The sequence below is a fragment of the Somniosus microcephalus genome, chromosome 5 (assembly GCF_052327205.1).
Source record: "Somniosus microcephalus isolate GS21.2 chromosome 5, FLI_Smic_1.0, whole genome shotgun sequence".
NCBI lineage: Eukaryota > Metazoa > Chordata > Chondrichthyes > Squaliformes > Somniosidae > Somniosus > Somniosus microcephalus.
The window spans coordinates 117,499,135-117,518,568 of record NC_140991.1 but is presented as its reverse complement, the minus strand read 5'-3'; the positions used below and the strand labels follow the sequence as shown (position 1 = coordinate 117,518,568).

The following is a 19,434-nucleotide window of genomic DNA, read 5'->3' as shown; positions in this document are numbered from 1 at the left end:
TCGCCTTGATCGACCTGAGGGGGACTGGGGAGATCGTGGCTCCGGGTGCGGGCCCCCACCGGCACAGAGCTGGCTTCACCCTGCTCAGTAGTCGGTGACTGACCGGCGTCCTGGCTTCGGGTGACCATCCCGCGGGGAGCGCTCTGTTCCCTGGGTTGATCCGGCAGACTAGCTGGCAGATCCCTTGACGTCCCGACCTGCGGGGAGCGCTCTGTTCCCCGGGTTGATCCGGCGGAATAGCTGGCAGATCCCTTGACGCCCCGGGTAGGGTGTCATCCTCAGAGGAGTGCAGGGTATCGGTGTCATTAATACGGATCCCACTATCGATTGGGTCCGTGGGACCGGTTGGGCAGGGAGCCAGATCCCGAAGTGACATTGTGGATTCCCGGCCATCAGGGTACTGCACGTGCGTGTACGTGGGATTGACATCCGTCAGTTCCACTTCGTCGATGAGGAGATCACTCTTAGAGGATCGGGCAAATCTTCAGAGCAGCACGGGGCCAGGAGCTGCCAACCATGATGGTAGGGATGTCCCATGAGTGGCGCGACGCTGGAATCCGAAGAATCGTTCATGAGGAGTAGCGTTGGTGGATGTAGGAAGAAGAGACCTGATGGAATGCAACGCGTCAGGGAGCATAATTTCCCACTGCTGGTCTGATAGGTTGTGTGACCTCAGTGCAAGACGAACAACGGAGATCCAAACGACTGCGTTCTTAGTCCGATTAATTTGGTAGAAGGAAGCCGCCAAACTTCCAATCTTTCAGTTGATTAAATTGACGTAAGAAAACTACGAGGCACTTGGTCTTGTTCTGTATTGTGTGTTCTATTGTGTGTTCTCCTCCCACCTGTGGTGGCGCTGTCACAGGAGGTAAATGGTTGGGTGTTCTCTGTTAAGTTTAGCTCTCTTTGTTCGGAACTTTCCAGAACTTCCTTTCCTTCCAATAAAGCACTTCATGTTTGAATCTCTGAGTTCGAGTCCTAAATTGTGTCTAGGTAGAAAGGTACCGACACAACAAGTGGCAACGAGGAGCGGATGAATCTGCATACGTTACGGGTGCAGTGAGTAAACAGAAAATTTAATTTGAAACGTGAGATGGCTACTATATTAGGAAACATCGGTGATTTTGATGAAAATGTGGAGCAATGGAGCGCATATACGGAACGTTTTGACTATTTTGTATTGGCGAATGCGGTGGCAAATGAAAAGGTCGTGCCTACCTTTTTGAGTGTAATCGGGCCGAAGACTTTCAATTTACTTCGCAGCCTCGTGCAGCCAGATAAGCCAGGAACTAAAACATATAAGCAACTAGTGGAAATTCTTGGAGCACATTTTTCACCAAAACCTCTGGTTATTGCTGAGAGATTTAGATTTCACAAATGGAATCAAGAGGAGGGGGAATCAGTGACGATGTTTATTGCTGCTTTAAAAAGGTTGTCGGAACACTGCCAGTTCAAGGAGGTGCTGAATGACACCATTAGAGACAGGCTGGTGTGTGGTCTGCAAAATGCAGCCACACAGAAGCGCCTTCTTACTGAGGACAACCTTACTCTTGAAAAGGCCATTGAAGTTAGTGTCTCCATGGAGATGGCGGAAAAGGAGGGTCACCAGCTGAGTTCAACAGGGAGAGTTCACAAGGTGTCGTCTGAGCCTAAAGGTGCGCGGAACGGCACATGTTACCATTGTGGGAAAACGGGCCATCACGCTAATGACTGCTGGTGTACGGAGCTGGAATGCCGAAATTGTGGCAAAAAGGGTCACATTGAACGCGCCCGTAGAGGTAAAAAAAGAACAGACAGAGCTGGGAAGCATGGAAGCAAAATGTCTGTATTTGGACAAGAGAGGTAAAAGAGTGTTCATTCAGTGCAGTATGATGGAACAATCAAAACAGAGGGGAGCGACACCTCTGAGGAGGAAGAGGTGCACATACTGACGGTTGCAGGTGGTTCAAATGGCTACTGGGTGTCACCACTGGTGGAGGGACAATCAGTGCGGATGGAGGTGGACACAGGCGCGGCTGTGTCCCTTGTTTCAGACACTGTCTACAACAAAATGCTAAAGCATCTTACCCTTCAGCCAACAAACATTGTGCTAAAGACGTATACCGGCGAACCTGTGGCCATGAGAGGCGTCATTGAGGTGACAGTTAAATTGAACGGACAGACTGCAAAATTGCCACTATATGTGGTAAAGGGAAATTACCCATCGCTACTGGGACGTACGTGGCTAGAGAAAATCACGCTGGACTGGCCTGCAGTCCGCATGATGTCAAAAGGGGAGTCGGGTCTGACTGCAGTGTTAAACAAACATGCAGAACTCTTCAATGGGGAACTTGGGAGCATGAAAAAGATTAGCGTGAGACTGGACATTAAACCTGACAGCAAGCCGAAGTTTCACAAAGCCCGACCTGTACCCTATGCAATTAGGCCAAAAGTTGAGGCTAACTTGGAGGCCTTAGTCGAGAATGGAGTCCTGGAGCCTGTGAGCGTGAGCAAATGGGCCACACCCATTGTTCCTGTCCTGAAAAAGGATGGATCTGTTCGAATCTGCGGGGATTTTAAAGTGACTATTAACCCGGTGCTGTCTGCGGAACAGTACCCTCTTCCCCTCATTGATGATCTTTTTACGGGCCTGGCCGGAGGGCAAAAGTTCAGCAAAATAGACTTATGCCAGGCTTATCTACAAATGCATGTCGATGACAAATCAAAGGAGCTGCTGACAATTGTGACACACAAGGGGCTATACAGGTACTGCCGCCTTCCGTTTGGAATTACGTCGGCCCCTGCTCTATTCCAAAGGGCAATGGATCAGATTTTGAGTGGACTGCCAGGAGTCCAGTGCTACCTGGACGACATCCTTGTCACTGGGACAAATGAGGAGGATCATCTTCTGAACTTGGATGCGACACTACAACGACTGAAAGAGTACGGACTCAGAGTTCGTAAAGACAAATGTGAATTCTTTCAGTCTTCAGTTGAGTACCTGGGGCATGTGATTGACGCTACTGGCCTGCATAAGGCGCCGCCAAAGGTCAAGGCGATCGTGGAGGCCCCAGCACCCCAGAATGTGAGCCAGTTATGTTCATTTCTGGGGCTACTTAACTACTATGGGAAGTTTATTCCAGACTTAGCAACATTGCTGAAGCCGTTACATCAGTTGCTATGTCAAGGCAAAACATGGAAATGGACTGAACTGTGCAACGAAGCTTTCACCCAAGCAAAGAAAGCATTGCTGAATTCGGAGGTCCTGACACATTTCGACCCAAAGCTACCCATGCAGCTAGCATGTGATGCATCACCATATGGTGTGGGAGCAGTCATATCCCACATCATGCCTTCGGGTGAAGAGAAACCAATCGCCTTCGCATCACGCACCTTGAACAAGGCCGAGAGTAACTATGCGCAGATCGAGCGCGAGGCCTTGGGAATCGTTTTTGGAATTCGAAAATTTCATCAGTACCTGTTTGGGAGAAGGTTCACACTCCTGACAGACCACCGTCCATTGACTTCAATCTTCGGGCCCCACACCGGAATTCCGTCTCTCGCTGCAAGCAGGATGCAAAGGTGGGCTTTACTGTTGTCAGGACACACATACGACATCAAATATCGCAAATCAGACTTGCACGGCAACGCAGACGGTCTCTCGAGGCTACCCTTGCCTGTTACTCCCCCAGAGCCTCGTCAGATAGACATCTTCTACTTTAGACAAGTGGAGGGAGCACCTGTCACTGCAGTTCAGGTGCGAAGGTACACCCGCAACGATCCAGTCCTGTCTGAGGTAATGGACGATGTCATTTGAGGGAGAGCGATAGGAGATTCTCCTAGTTTGAAACCTTACGTTTCAAAAAGAAATGAGCTCTCTGTCCAGGCAGGTGGTCTTCTTTGGGGACGCCGTGTCATCATTCCGCCACCTCTGAGGGAACCTATACTGCAACAACTTCATACAGGCCACAGTGGGATGGTTCGGATGAAGGAAATGGCAAGAAGCTACTTCTGGTGGCCAGGTCTTACACGGTTGAGACTGCTGAGGACGTCATCTGGAGAAGACACACAGATCAACTCTTGCTAGGAGCAGAGACAGCCACAGAGGCTCCAACAGCTGGTTGGCCTGAACTGTTTCCGGATGATACCGCAAACCAGCATCCTTTGCCACAGTGCTCTTCTCCAACACAGGAAGTCAAAGAGACGGTTCCACCTGTGCAAACTCCTGACTTTCAACTGACACAGGCACCTTCTGCATCCAGGCCTGTGTCAATGCCTACTGCTGTGGAAGCCAACGATGACCGCTGGTATCCTGTCAGAGAGCGGCGGCCTCCAAGACGCCTGGATCTGTAGGCTTAGTGACTTACCCACAAGACTGGGGCAGAATAAACCCCAGGGTAAAGTCAGGGTTTGAGGCAGTCTACCTCTACCCTAGGTTCGTTGAGTGCATTGAAAGTAACTTACCTGTTGAGGAATAATGTGGACTTTCCATTTAAGAGGGGAGGAAATGTTATGTATTGTGTGTTCTATTGTGTGTTCTCCTCCCACCTGTGGTGGCGCTGTCACAGGAGATAAATGGTTGGGTGTTCTCTGTTAAGTTTAGCTCTCTTTGTTCGGAACTTTCCAGAACTTCCTTTCCTTCCAATAAAGCACTTCATGTTTGAATCTCTGAGTTCTGAGTCCTAAATTGTGTCTAGGTAGAAAGGTACCGACACAACAGGTCTGAGTATTAAACAAGGCTTTAATCAACCGTTTTTCAACATGGGGATCCAGTTGTGTCCTTCACTAGTTCCTGTTAAAGAATGTCCTGAGCAAGCTGGGCCCATGCCCGAGTATTTATACTCTCCCTGGACAGCGCCACCAGCAGGCCGCCCAGTATTACTTCATAAGTCATTTCCATATGAATGACAAGATTCATGTCAGTATGTTTATTGCTTTGTGCCATAATCAGTTCTTTCTAGTCTTACTCTTCTGTTCTCTAATGCCTGCAAGAAATGCTTCCTCACTTTCTAGGATGAAGGTATGATTAATATGGGTTAAATGGTCATCTCCTCCCACATTGTTCCAGTGTGCATCATTCCTTCAAATACTTCTCCAGCAGCAACAATACCATTTTTTATATGTGTCCTTTAGCTTCTTTTGAATGAAGTTGTTTGATTGGTGCTGAATGTGAAGTGAACTCACCCACTGGGAGTTGAGTTAAAACTGTTCAAACTCATTCACTCAGGACCCTTAATATCTAAATGAAGGAGAATATCATCCCATCAATACGGAATCAAGGGCTGAGGTGAAAGGGTATTGTTTTAACCCACTGCTCATGAATTCTCATATGTTGCAAACAAAATTGAAGAAAAATAGGCACAATTGAAGAGCAGTTTTTGACAGTGAAGTATCTTTGAAAGTTAAAATTAAAATAAATGCCTCCAAAATTTCTCCAAGTCTGCTTAAACAGCGTGTGCAGAAGCCCCGCTAGCCCAAATCCCGGAGATTTTTACATGGGTGTGTTAAACTACCAGCATCTGCAAAGCTGCATCAGTGGTGCCCCTCCCTCCCAAATTCATTCTTGAAAGATGGAGCAGGCCACAGCCTTTTTGTCTGAGGCCCTTGGGCGCCCAAGGGGCAAAAGAAACAAAATCACTTTTCTTCAGTCTTTGTCTCCAACAGGAGCTGTTTAGCCTCCGAACAAAGTTGTCAATACGCTTCAGAATCAATTGTCTTAGTCTAGTAAATGTTTGGCGGTCTTCAGAAGGCCTCCAAGGGACCCTGCAGCTTTCAACTGCCATAAATTCTGCTTGGCATTTCAAGGGTGAAATTTCTTGGGAAAGCCTGGGAATGCTCCCAGACATGCCTTCTTGATATGTGGGGGTGCAGGCAGAAGGTCTGCCCACTCTTCCTGCATGCCAGAATTTAAAAGCCAAGGAAAGCAGGGTGGAATCCCACCATATAACAGGGTTCTGCCTGAAATTCTGGGACCCCCAGGCAGTAAATCGACTTTCTGTCCTCTCCAGCCAGTACTCCATCAATTTACATGAAAACAATCCGTCCTTTCTACTCCACACACACAATTTTCTGCTCTTAGCCTTCATCTCTTGAAGACAGTGCTCCAATATCTCATGCATGTGGTAAGTATATGTACCCCAGACAGTGAGATCAGCGGGCTATTTTGCTGTGCATTTGAGCCTGATTTTGCCTTCACCCAATGTCCATCTGTGCACTTCCAACAGAGTCACAGCACAGCGATCAAGAGTGGGAACTAGGGCCAATTTTTTTCTCCTCCTGCTCCCCTAGTCCATGGACTCTAAGGCCATATATATCACCCGACTCAGACCTGTTCACTCTGAGCATCTCAGGTATTGAACTTGATACCTTTCTAATCTGTATGGTTGAGTACCACACCGTGGGGACATTATTACTTCTAAAAAGATGCGTTTTACCTGATCTCTACTTTTAGATTCCAGAAGTATTGTCAGGGCTTATCCAGGACTGTGGGCCTCCAAACACCACTATGATCCAAGATCCAGATCACGCAAACTCCACAAAGCATGAAAGAAATGAACAGTTCAGCCAGTGTGGCCGATTTAATTGCTACAAAGGAAGGGAATCCATTATTAACCTTGGTAGAACACGGTAAGAGATGCAGATGTTTTCATAGTTGGTTTTAATATACCTAAATCTTAATTTTTGTTGATGTTACCCAATAAAAAGCATTTTTTCAATGAATTAAAGCAAGACAAGATTCAGAGGTTCCAGTAATTCTGTCTGTGAATGAAAACCAGTGTCCTGCACTGCCTATGTTGAAGTACTAGCTTGCTTTCCTGATTTGCTGCACTTAATTTTTTTCCTATCCCTACCCCCTGCCCCCTGCCATCCCCACAATTTCCTCTCTTTCTCCAGAAGGCACTGGGAGCGAAATTGGTCTTTGGCAAAAGCTTGAAAAGTGCGATATAGCAAATCTACAGACAGTTTTACACCGAGCCCGATTTTATTTTCTGTTGACTTCCTAACCTCCGCTGACTCTTGTTGAGCTACAATTCCACAAGCGCTTGCAACCCACTGTGAACTTGGCCAAGTTACCAATCTTCTCCATGTGAGCCTAATCCATGGAAGTTAGCAGAGCATTTGACTGCAGATGGCATTGTACAAACATAGAAAAAAACTGACAGTAAAAGGCCAGCTGGTTCATCAACCCTTCCTATTCAGTCATGTTACAGCTCAGCATTATGACCCTCAGTGCTCCCAACCCAACATCAGCTATGTAAATCTCTTGGGAGAGGCAAATAGACAGAAAAAAAATCCTTGACCAATTCAGGCAAAAATAGATTCTAGGTAATTCCTCTCCGACCCCTGAATGCGATCAAAATGATTTCCAGGAGACCACAGTGACCATGGGACACATCACCTAATACGCCACCTACCTTTAGTACATTGCGATACAAAAGCCACAGCCAAGAACTCATCCAGCTCCCTTTTGAATGCAGCGAATCTGTACTCACTGCACAAATCAGCAACTTAGTCCAAAGATCTATCACCCTCTGTGGGGGAAATAAAAACCTCTTGACATCTAGGCTGACACTTCAGTGCAGTACTGAGGGAGTGCTGCACTGTCGGAGGTACCATTTTTTGGATGAGACGTTAAACCGAGAACCTGTCTGCTCTAAGATCCCATGGCACTATTTCGAAGAAGAGCAGGGGAGTTATCGCTGGTGACCTGGCCAATATTTATCCCTCAATCAACATCACAAAAACAGATTATCTGGTCATTATCACATTGGTGTTTATGGGAGCTTGCTGTGCGCAAATTGGCTAGTGTGTTTCCTACATTACAACAGTGACTACATGAATAAGACAGTTGTGGGTGTAGAGATATTCATGAGATATTCATGGTGTCACACAGTCAAAGGTTTTATGAAATGAAAGTAAAGTTTTATTACTGAGAACAGCATCAAAGCCATGCAATTGATATTGCTTTTGGGATTTCTTTTTGAGCTCATCTGCAGAGGAATAACCTCGATGTGTAGCATGAGAATTTGTTGTTGGTTATTGTTGACATTTGAAGTAGAGGACGAGAGTGTTGTCTTTTACTCTTGGGGCTGGATTTTCATTCAGAAGTCGGGTTGGAGGCGAGACTACAACTTTCGGGGTTGTAGTCCCGCCTCCATCGAGATGCGGCCAATCCACACGATTTTAACTTGATTGACCTTGTTGAGCCCGCCCAGCGGGCTCAGCAGGCCAATTAAGGGCCACCTGGCAGCAGGTGACGTCACAGACTGAAATTTCATCTGTCAAGACGATTTGACAGATGAAATATCAGTGTTTTACAGCTGTTTGAAGCTGTCAAACACTGACAGTCTTACTTCTAACATGAATCCTTCTCCACAGACTCAGTTAGAAATCTCTCCTGCACAGAAAGCTGCTTTCACTTTACACAGATCGCAGCCATTTTGCTTTCTGTGCCGGTGAGATGAGGGACTCCCCGAACCTAAAGGAAGGAAGGCTGAAAAGGTAAGAAAATGTATGTAAAACTTATTTAATTACTTCAGACGCACCAAACACACTTACCTTTGCGCTCATGCACACATCACTCACCTGAACACTGACATCTCGACCCCTCCAATTCCTTCAACCCGACGGCCCGACTCCTCCAACTTGCCGTGGTTTGGAGCTGTCGGGATTCTCACAGTTCAAGCTTAAAAATAGGGATTAGGCTAAAAACTGCCTGTTAACTACCTGTTAACAGGCAGTTAATTGGCACTAATCCCTTCCTGCCTCAGGTAGGCGGGTCACAGTGCGGGGCGGGTACCCGCCTCCTTTGAAATGGGCATGGAGGCGGGATGGGGTCGGGACCCCCGATTTTTGAAATTTAACTCCCCGCACACCTCCAAACCCGACTCCACGGCACACTGAAAATCGAGCCCTTGGTATCTGACTTGGCAAGTGAGAATTTGTCACTGTTTATGCCAGAGTCCGACATAATGGGTGAAGATCTGTCACTGTTTTCTGTCAGTACGTAACTTGGAGGGCAGAGATTGCTTGACAATACAAAATGATATGCTCTCACCCTTTGGCCCCGATTTTCCCCCAGCCGTCGGGCGGGTTTTCAGGCGGGCGGGGCTGAAAATCGCAGAAATAGGGGGTCGCGACCACCCCGCCCAATTCTCCGCCCGACTTTCGCCCCCGTGTTCCAGCGCGACCCGAATCAGTCCCGCCCGCAGCAGGCGGGAATGGTCGGCGGGAGCATAATGATCAATTATTGGCATGTTTAATCCTATTTTCAGGGTCCCTTGCAATTTTCAGCCTTTCCCCACGTAAAACACGCCTGGTGGGAACACCGCTGATGAAACCTGGCATGAACAAAGTTGGCTTGCTTGCTTTCAGCTGCAGGTCAATCAGGACTGAAGAGATTTAATCAGACAGCATTTGCAGGCTGCAGGACCTTGTTGCTGAAGGCTTGGGGTAACTTGTTGAAGGCTTAACACAGCTGTGGAAGGTTGGAGCCTCACACACTTCTCCAGTGTGTGCTCCTGGAAAGCTCCTCTCACCACCCTAACTCAGCGCCTCCTCAACGGAGGCATCTGCCAGAAGCATGGGAGGCCTTTTGTACCTTCACTTCCTGGCATTAGAGGATCTCCAACAGCAGAGGAGGCTGGAGCAATTCCAGCAACAGCAGCACCAGCAGCACCAGCAACAACAGCAGCACCAGCAAGAGCGGCAGGCTGTGGCACAGCCACCTGAGGCAGCACAGGCCAGAAGGGGCCAGCGCATGGAAGGCCGTCGGCGCAGGAGATACCCCCCAAACAGGGTCTACAGACACAGCGTCAGCTACCTCAACATGACTGAGCAGCAGTGCCAGAGGCGGCTCCGACTTTCGCGAGTGGTTGTGACTGACACCTGCGCAATGCTGCAGCAAGACCTGGAGTCCAGAGCACCAGGTCCACACTACTTACCAGTGGCCATCAAAGTCACCACCGCACTCAACTTTTATGCCTCAGGCTCCTTCCAGGGATCAGCAGCAGACATCAGCGGCATCTCCCAGGCGGCCGCACACACTTGCATCATGCAGGTAACTGATGCCCTCCTTGCCCTCGCGCACAATCACATCCATTTCACCAGGGATCGCGTAGGTGTGAGGGCGCGAGCACTTGGATTAGCTCAGCTGGCAGACTTTCCAAGGGTGCAGGGCATCATTGACTGCACACATGTGGCCCTTAGGGCACCCCACCACAATTCAGGAGTTTTTGTCAACCACAAGGGCTTTCACTTCCTTAACGTTCAGCTGGTGTATGACCACAAGAAGGTGATTTTGCATGTTTGTGCCAGGTATCCTGGCAGCTGCCATGACTCCTTCATACTGCGCCAGTCTACTGTGCCTCCGCTATTCAGTCCGCCAAACGAACTTCAAGGATGGCTACTTGGAGACAAGGAATATCCCCTGCGCTCTTGGCTAATGACGCCGTTGAGGAGACCAGCCAACGAAACTGAGGAGCGCTACAACTCCAGCCACATTACCACCAGATGCATTATCGAGCAAACCATCGGATTGCTGAAGATGCGCTTCAGATGCCTCGATAGATCAGGTGGAGCCCTACAGTACTCATCAGCCAGGGTCTCCAAAATCGTCGTGGTATGCTGTGTGCTTCACAACATGGCACAGCGTCGTGGCTTGCCGATTCCGCAGGACCAAGAGGCTCCTCACAGAGCCGCCTCGGATGAGGATGATGCTGAGGATGATGCTGAGGAGGAGGAAGACGGAAACGAGCATCCTGCAGAGGCCCGCCAACCAGCGGCACCAGTGCGCGAGAACATTGCTGGGCGGAATGCAAGGAACGCACTCATCCTGGGCAGATTTGCGTAGCCTGGTACATCAAACACTGCAGCCTCACTGCTTCTTAACTGACCATGGACAGTGGCCCATGCCTGCACATTCCTACCTATTTGACCAGCTTGCTGACATCTGCAAGTTATCCTAAGGCCTCTGTATATCCCCATTCGCCAAATGACAGATGCCATAACTGCAGCAGTTGCCACCAGATTTTTTATGTACAGGAAAATGATGGCATTAAAACTATTTACAAGACTTTTCACCCAAGTGACTACCCTTGTGATTAGAGGTGCTTTATTTTTCTCTTACACGTGCTCCTATGTAGTGATACCCCTGTGGCTTCAGCAGATGTGGAGGCCCCTTGCTCACTTTCCTGCTGCGCCTGTCTCGACACCTTTGGTGGGCGTCCTCTGGGGTGGCGAGCCTGTGAGGGCTCGCCAGCAGTCTGCTGCTCCTGCGGCTGTGCAGGGCTTGAGACTCCTATCTCACTGGGGTGTGGACTCCGGCGTGGCTCTGACCGAGGGCTCTGAAGTGGCATGGAAGTGTGAGCGCGTGGAGAGGAGCCCCCACTTCCTTGAGGTGTGCTAACAACCTCCCTCTCATGGGTCAGCTCCCCCTCAGCGCCTGCAAGTGGCTGGAGAGCACCTTGCTGCACATCAGGGGGGCCATGGGGACCCGTCTCAGCACTGGAAGTCCTGCTCAGAGGGACTTCCATGAAGGTCTGGTTTCGGTGCTCAATAGATGCCCATCGCTCCTCAAGAGATGCCATTCTATTCAGAGCACTCACCATGTTTTCGATACCCTGGCGACTAAGCTCCTCCATGGCAGCAGCCCTCCTCTCCTCGGCTGCAGCCCTCCTCTCCTCGGCCACAGCCCTCCTCTCCTCGGCTGCAGCCCTCTTTTCCTCGGCAGTAGCCAGCCTTACCACGGAGGTTGCCAACCTTTCTGTGGTGATGCTTTCATGCGCCAATGACTCCAATAAGGCTCTGCTCATGCTCGCCATGGACTCCTCCATTCGCTCCACACTCGCAGCGACCCTGGAGACAAAACCTGCCAGAGATTCCTGCATCTGTGCATGGAGATCCATCACCTCCTCTCTTGAGGATGGACCCAGAGGCATAGGGTCGACATGCAGCTGAGCTGAGCTGGCAGAGGCCTGCGCCCTCTGACGAGGACTCTCCACTGCTGTCCCTGTCTCCACACTCTGCTGATGCTCACTTGTGAGCTGTGATACACCAGGTGACAACACTACTCTATGTCCCGAAGGTCCCACCGAGGTGTGAGTGTCTGCACATGTGCTGGGTGCGCTTACTTCTGCTGACGCTGCGCCCTCAGAGGCTGGAGTTTCCTCTGAGGAGTCTGGCTGCAAAGCCTCTTCCTCCTCGGCAGTGGGGACGGGGGCTCCGGATGGTCCTGTGGGGGAGTAAAGGAAAGAGTTAGAGATGTGATGCCAAGGCTACTTGCACATTGGATTTGTCAGATGCTCATAAGTCCAAATGATGTGGCTTCAGAATCATATCAGCAACTCATGCTATGTCAATGAGAGAGATGGGGAACTATTCTGTCACCAGCTTGCGGGCTTGCTCCTGTCTCTCCTGCCCCAGCATCCACAGGCCGTCAGCCCCAGCAATCTCGATCGCAGCTTCCTCCTAGGAGCTCAGGTGGGCGATTGAGGGTGGTCCTCCTCCAGTCCTCGCACGCTCTCGTCTATTGTGAGCTCTCTTTTCCTGCAATGAGGGAGACAAGTGGAGTTTGAGTGAGAGTGCAGGAGTGAGTGTAGAGATTTCATAGCATAGATACTTAGAAGGAGACAAAGATGTTGTGAGGCTGCAAGACCAAGGGCCCTCCCTGTGTGTTGTCAGTTGTGTTCCAAGCATCAGAGTGAGAGGCAGTGTGAGGGCTGCATGGTGGAATAGTTATGTGAATGTGAGCATAGAGAGATAGGGAATGGGTAAGGGTGCATGGATGTGACTGTGAAGTGGGATGTGGAGGAAGAGATTGCTGAAGCTGACTGCTGTTGGGGAAAGGCAATGGAGATGAGGTTGAGGGTGATGGAAACTTCGTACTTACTTTCCCTGTGCGGTGAAGGTCATGGAAGCGCTTCCTGCACTGCATCCAGGTCCGACGGATGACTCCCAGAGAGTTGACCTCTGTAGCCACCTCCATCCAGGCAGCCCTGGTCTCTTTGGGAGGCCTCTTCCTCCCTGAGCTAGGGTGGAGGACCTCCCTGTGGGCCCTTACCCCATCCACCAATGTCTGCAGTGACGTCTCGTCGAATTTGGCGGCAGCTCGGCCTCTGCCGCTGGCAGCAGCTGGTGCAGGCTCCTCTGCCATTCTGCAAGACTGGTTGAGAAGCCTGCAGAGGTTGAGAAGCTTGCTGAACACTTTAAAAGCACCACGAATGATGACATCATACTGTGGGGCTTTCTAACTGGAAATGGACAATTAGCAAGGGTGCCCACACGTTGGAACTTAATTGGTCACTTGAGGGAAAATTGCATGCAGCTGGCTGACCCATTTTTTTTCGGGTCGGAACCCGACATTCGGGGAACCCGAAAATTTCCCGCACGATCGGGAAAATCGGGGCCTTTATGTCACACTCCAACATGGTGGGATTCAGATATGCGCATGTTATTGTTTACTGTTGGCATCTGAACTGAAGAGAGAAGTTTTGTCACTTTTTACTATCAGTGTTTGACATGAAGGCAAGAATTTGTCGTTGTTTACTGTCATGTTTGATATGGAGTGTTAGGCTATGTTGCTGCTTACTGTCGATGTCTGGTGGCAATGTGGAGAGCAATACATGAAATGTGACATGGAGTGGATGGAACATGGATATCAGAGGCTTGGAATAAGCACAAACTGGTTTATCTCTGCCATGCCATTTGAGAGTTGTGAAAGATAATCCAATCTTTGTCACAGACTGAATGGTTTACTCAATAAAATACTTTCCTAGGAAAAATAATGTAGCAATGCAAAGTTTACTTGGTACTTATAATCTCTTGATGAATTTCTCCAATGCTCCCCTACTGTACTGTGTGTGTGTGTAAGGTAGATCGGGAAAGAGGAACAATCAACAGAGCTGAAGATTAAGGAAATGTAGCTTGGGCCAATGAGGGTCAGTTGTTTTATTGGGTATACAATAAAGTGAGATTAAAATATGAAGATGATCCATTTTTAATTGTGGTTACTATATTAAAAAGAAAAATATTAATGTTTTACCTTTTCTGAAATGTTACAGAAATAGGAGCATCATAAATCACAATGACATGGCTGTTGTCTGGGAAATGCAATTGAAAATGAATGCAAAGAATTTGATTTTCTCTATGAAGGACAATTTTAAATGTAGCAATTTTATTAAAATAATCTATGAGTGTGTTGTTTACTTTTGCTAATAGTGCAGAATGCAGTAACATTTCCTCCACTATTCACACTAACCCCTCCCTCAAAATTTTAGGCATGCGGCTTATGCAACACTACGAAAACTGAAGGAAATTGAGTGGATCAATAGGAACACCAGAGCAGTAATAGTAGAGTTCACCCTCTACAATCCACCTACCAACCTCTTCACCACAGTGTCTCTGCTGGCAGAGTTGCCTCCATTAGGAGGTGTTCTTCCATCAGCTCATATAGAGTCGGTCAGCATTTACCAGAAAAACTCTCTGCTGGACTATTTCATCATGGCTTTTGAGGTGAGAATTTCAGGTAGTGGGTTTAAAAATGTTGGCCACTGTTAAATAAAAATAAAATGCATCTGAACAACCAACGAATGTTATTTTTCAGTTTTATTACACCAAATCTGCTTTTTGAAGTTTGTTTCACTTTTGGCATTCAGTTAAGTCACTAGTTATTCTCAGGGATAATCTGGACCAGACACAGAGTAAATAATGTGTTTTAACCCTTACTTCAGAATAACACCCTGATTACAGCAGTCATTCTGATTGCCTTAAATTTGTGTCCTCTTGTTACCGTATCGGCACAAATTTAACAGAACAAGTTTCATATAATCATGAAAAGATTTAAGGGAAATTAGAAAAAGCTTCTTTACACAGAGGGTGGAATTATTTGCCACAAACAATTGTTGAAGCAGCCTGTGACCTTTTTTTTAAAAAGGGAATGAAATAGTTTCTAGAAAAAGAGGAATATTAAAGGATATATGGGGAACAAGCAGTTGAGTCGGATTAGCCTAGGTGACTTGTGGAGAAGTACATTGTGCAGACTTGATGGGTTCAGTGGTCTTTTGTGGGCTTAGATTCAGTGTAACATTTCCTACAACAGCCAACCTTATGGCTTCTTTGCGTGAGGTGCCTAATTAATGCAGAACTATGGGTAGTTCTGCTCTGTGGACCCACAGCCACTAGGAGTTGGGTTGGGTCTGAGTTCGATTGAAACCATTTCAAGAAATGAAATCAGCTCTCCATCTATTTTGCAAATTTCGCAACCCTATTAATTGCACAACATAAACAAAACAGTTTAAAATATTGGAGAATTTCATTTGATTAGGTTAATTATTTGCATGCTGATATTCACACAGCTTCATTTCAAGTCACAAGTCCTTCCACAGTCAGAGTTTTAAAATATCATTGGTTTGATAGTTAACATTGAAAATGTTACTAAGGTCCTGTGGCTATACCATCGCACACTAAACATTCAGCAGGACAAATTAGAGCTTTTATATCTTGTTATAGAAGCATGACATAAACAAACAGCTTTCAGTTGCCGTAAATCTCGGACCAGCTGAGATAATAGGCATGGCTCCATTTACAGTGCTATAAGAATTTGGTTTAAAGTTTAATTATTATATATATTACAACAAAGCTGGAATTGAACTTGACTCAATTTATGAAACATGTTTTGAATTTCTATGATAAAGTTGAGCTAAATAAAATTTACAGTCATGCATAAGGATTTACAAAGCATTGTACAGGTTAAGGAATCCAAACTCCAGAGGTTTAGTGATTTGAAGTGTTTGTACCTTTAATAAAGTATGTGGTAGCTTTTTACATTCATACTACTTTCATTGTGATTTGCAGCTTCTGTTCCTGGCCCTTATTCTACTTCACCTGTACTTCCAGGTGTGCAGGATGACTCAGAGAGGCGTACTGAGTTACTGGCAGGAGCCATGGAACTGGCTGGAGGTCAGAAACTTATTGCAGTAAATTGGTTCGCTTTAATTAAGTTAAGGTTATTTGCTCTTCCTTTGTGTGTGAACAGATTAGGGAATATATGGACAATAAATTCAAAGGAGCACATAAAATAATTATCCAATTTTTAGGGGGATGGTGGGGGAAATAGAAAGACGAGCCGTGACAAAAGTCACTTTCATCATGGTGACATTACCTGCATGTGACGCTATGATGCCATTTGACAAGTCATGATGTTGCTTTTTATGTTTGCAAAGAGATGAAAAGAATAGTTTGTTAAGCACTGAAATGTGTATGGACAGCCAGCACTTCAGATTTTCACAATGAAAATCTGTGCCAGATCCCAGTTCTCTCCTCATTCTTTTTTGTATTTGCTACTCTTGGGAATCAAACTCTGTCACACACACTGGATGGAAATTCCCTATCTCACGCTAGGTTTGTGAGATCAGGAATTCCTGTCCACAATCTGCAGCAAAGGTATGATTCCCCGGAGTAGCAGCTTCAGACAGGGTTGGGGGAGAATTGTGGAAAAAAACAGTGCCAGCATGAATTATGTGAGAACAAGTGTGCCAATATGAACTGGTCATTGTAACAATCAAATAAATAATCTTACAGCACTTTTCAAGATTTAGCAACAGAGAGCACCAATACACAATAGCCTGCAATTTCTCCACAGAACAAGAAGAAATTCAGAATTTTTGCCATAATCTTCTGCATTAGCTGTGGTTCAGTGGGTAGCATTCTCAGCTCTGAGTTAGAAGATTGTAGGTTCAAGTCTGACTCCAGAGACTTGAACACAAAATTCCGGCTGACACTCCAGTGTAGTACTGAGGAAGTGCTGCACTGTCGGAGGTGCCATCTTTCGGATGAGACGTGAAACTGAGGCCCCATCTGCCCTCTCTGTTGGATGTAAAAGATCCCAAGGCACTATTTTGAAAAAGAGCAGGAGAGTTCTCCCGGTGTCCTGGCCAAAATTTATCCCTCAAACAACATCACTAAATAAAACCAGATTATCTGGTCATTATTATATTGCTGTTTGTGGGATCTTGCTGTGCGCAATTTGGCTGCCACATTTCTTACATTACAACAGTGACTACGCTTCAGAAGTACTTAATTGGCTGTAAATCTCCTTGAGACGTCCTGAGGTCATGAAAGGCGCTACATAAATGCAAGTCTTTCTTTCTATACAAGTTATGAAATATTCCATATGCTTGCAGCATAAGCTATAACAAACCCCAGGTTCCACTGTGTAGTCAGTGTAACTACATGACCTACACTGACTTTCAGTGCTATTACTGAGCTCTTAGCTTTTTGAAGCGGTTTGTCAGCTTTCGCATGTTTTGTTGGTTGGATTATGTGTACCAGTTGTTTTGTTTTTCATTTTTCTGCAGACTTCGCTGATCTAGCTGCTGCACTTAAATATATCCATAAGTAAAAATGTTTCTTTTAAAATATACTTCTGAGTGTGTGAGGTGTACAGTTTATCAGTCTGTGTGTCCTGTTCTTCTCCAGATTGGACTTGTTGTGATCAGTCTCTTTTATTACGTATATTACGTGTTTTACTTCGTATTGGCTGTGGATGTTATTGACCATCTTCACAGTGGATATTTCAAAGCCTTTGTGGATATGAGCTTCATCTCTGCATGGATACAGGTGAGGAGCAAGAAACAGCAAAAGGGGATATGCTGAGAGAAAGGAAACTAAAATTGAATTTTTTTCCAAGAGTTTAGGTGTATTGGTGCTTTACAAACACCATACCTTTTGGAACCATTTTACATAGAAAATAGGGCTGAAATCCACTTGTATTTTATCTGGAAAGATGTTTACTGAAAACACCTCAGAATGACTTTCCATTTATGAAAGGTTAAGAACGTAAGAAATAGAAGGAGTAGGCCATACGATCCATCGAGCCTGCTCCGTCATTCAATAAGAACATGGCTGAACTTCTACCTCAACTCCACCTTCCCACACTATCCCATCTCCCTTGGTTCCCTTAGTATCCAAAAATCTGTCGATCTCTGTCTTGAATATACTCAATGACTGAGTATCCACAACCCTCTGGGCTGCTGAATTCCAAAGATTCACAACCCTCTGAGTGAAGAAATTTCTTCTCATCTTAGTCCTAAATGGCTGACCCCTTATTCTGAGTCTGTAACCCCTGGTTCTAGACTCCCCAGCCAGGGGAAATATCCTCTCTGTATCTACCCTGTCAAGCCCCTTCAGAATTTTGTATGTTTCAATGAGATCACCTCTCATTCTTCTAAACTCTGGAGAATATAGGCCTAGTCTACTCAATCTCTTCTCATCGGACAATCCCCCCCATCCCAGGAATCGGTCTGGTGAACCTTCGTTGCACTCCCTCTATGGCAAGTATATCCTTCCTTGGGTAAGGAGACCAAAACTCCAGGTGTGGTCTCGCCGAGGCCCTATATAATTGCAGTAAGACTTTTTGGCCTAGAAATCCGAACCTTTAGCACCGGCCGTTAAGGACAGTTTTGAAGAAAAAATGGCGGCTGCCTCGTTTCTGCCCACTTCCGGCGCGAGCGCAGCGGCCACCATATTGGGCAGGTCAGCAGTGCTGCCGTTTCCTGCAAGTGTTTTACTTACCAGAAGCATGACATCAATCGGTGTGCAATACAACTGATGACAACACATAGAGCCGGGAGAAAGCGGCGGTGAGCTATAAACCGTACAGTAAACAGCTGCTGAGATAACTGTTAACTATGGAGAGCTCAGACTATGTAATTAGAGTGAAAATTGCTTCCAGTGAGATGCATCAAATCTCCCCCCTGGTCAGTCAAACATTACAGGTGGTAACTTTTAAAATAAACTATACTGTACCAAAGTTGTAAGAATCTCAGGAAAAAATCAAAGCTACTTTTCTTCAAATTTTATACATTGGGTTTTCTAGTTTTGGACTGATAAATTAATATTCAAAGTTTTGAAGTCTGTTTTTAAAAGGCAAAGAATTAAGAAAATTTAATGCCATATTCTCACCAAGAGTTCTTCAAAAGTCTGCTGTTGTTAAAAATGTAATTGAACTTTCTTCTGCATAATTTACACCAGTAAACTCGTGACCAAGAGGTTCATGTTTCCCTTTCTTAAAACTTTATTTCAATTGATTTCTCCTGCAACGGTTTAACAACACCTGTGACACTGTGGCGTTGCCACATTGGGGAAACACTGTGTGTATGTAGATAAACCTGTATAATCCCCTTTTAACTGCTGTATTCCCCTCCCCCCGCAAGACAGTTGCAAGCTGAGAGGAATAAGGCACGTTCAGACTTGCCTGCTGCTGAGAGAAGGAAAACCAATCAGGTTCCAGCAGGTGACCAATCCGTGAGTCATCACAGGTTCGTGGGCTTCACGAATTGAGTACTGTATTGTGAGAGTTGGAGTAAAGACCTATTTCTTGTAGCTCGCTGTGTTGCCTATTTCTTTACGCGGGAGACCATAGTCCCCCACATTGGTGACCCCGAATGTCGGCGGCCG

General features: G+C 46.5%; 1 protein-coding gene across 1 annotated transcript in view; it reads left to right on the top strand.

Moving 5' to 3' along the window:
- The window catches only part of pkd1l1 (polycystin 1 like 1, transient receptor potential channel interacting), a 412,439-nt gene that overhangs the window by 331,553 nt on the left and 61,452 nt on the right, over positions 1-19,434 (top strand). Inside the window, exons 56-59 of the mRNA XM_085989354.1 lie at positions 6,431-6,606; positions 14,256-14,490; positions 15,832-15,936; positions 17,455-17,595. Coding sequence (XP_085845480.1) covers positions 6,431-6,606; positions 14,256-14,490; positions 15,832-15,936; positions 17,455-17,595 — 657 coding nt within the window. The remainder of the gene's footprint in view (positions 1-6,430; positions 6,607-14,255; positions 14,491-15,831; positions 15,937-17,454; positions 17,596-19,434) is intronic.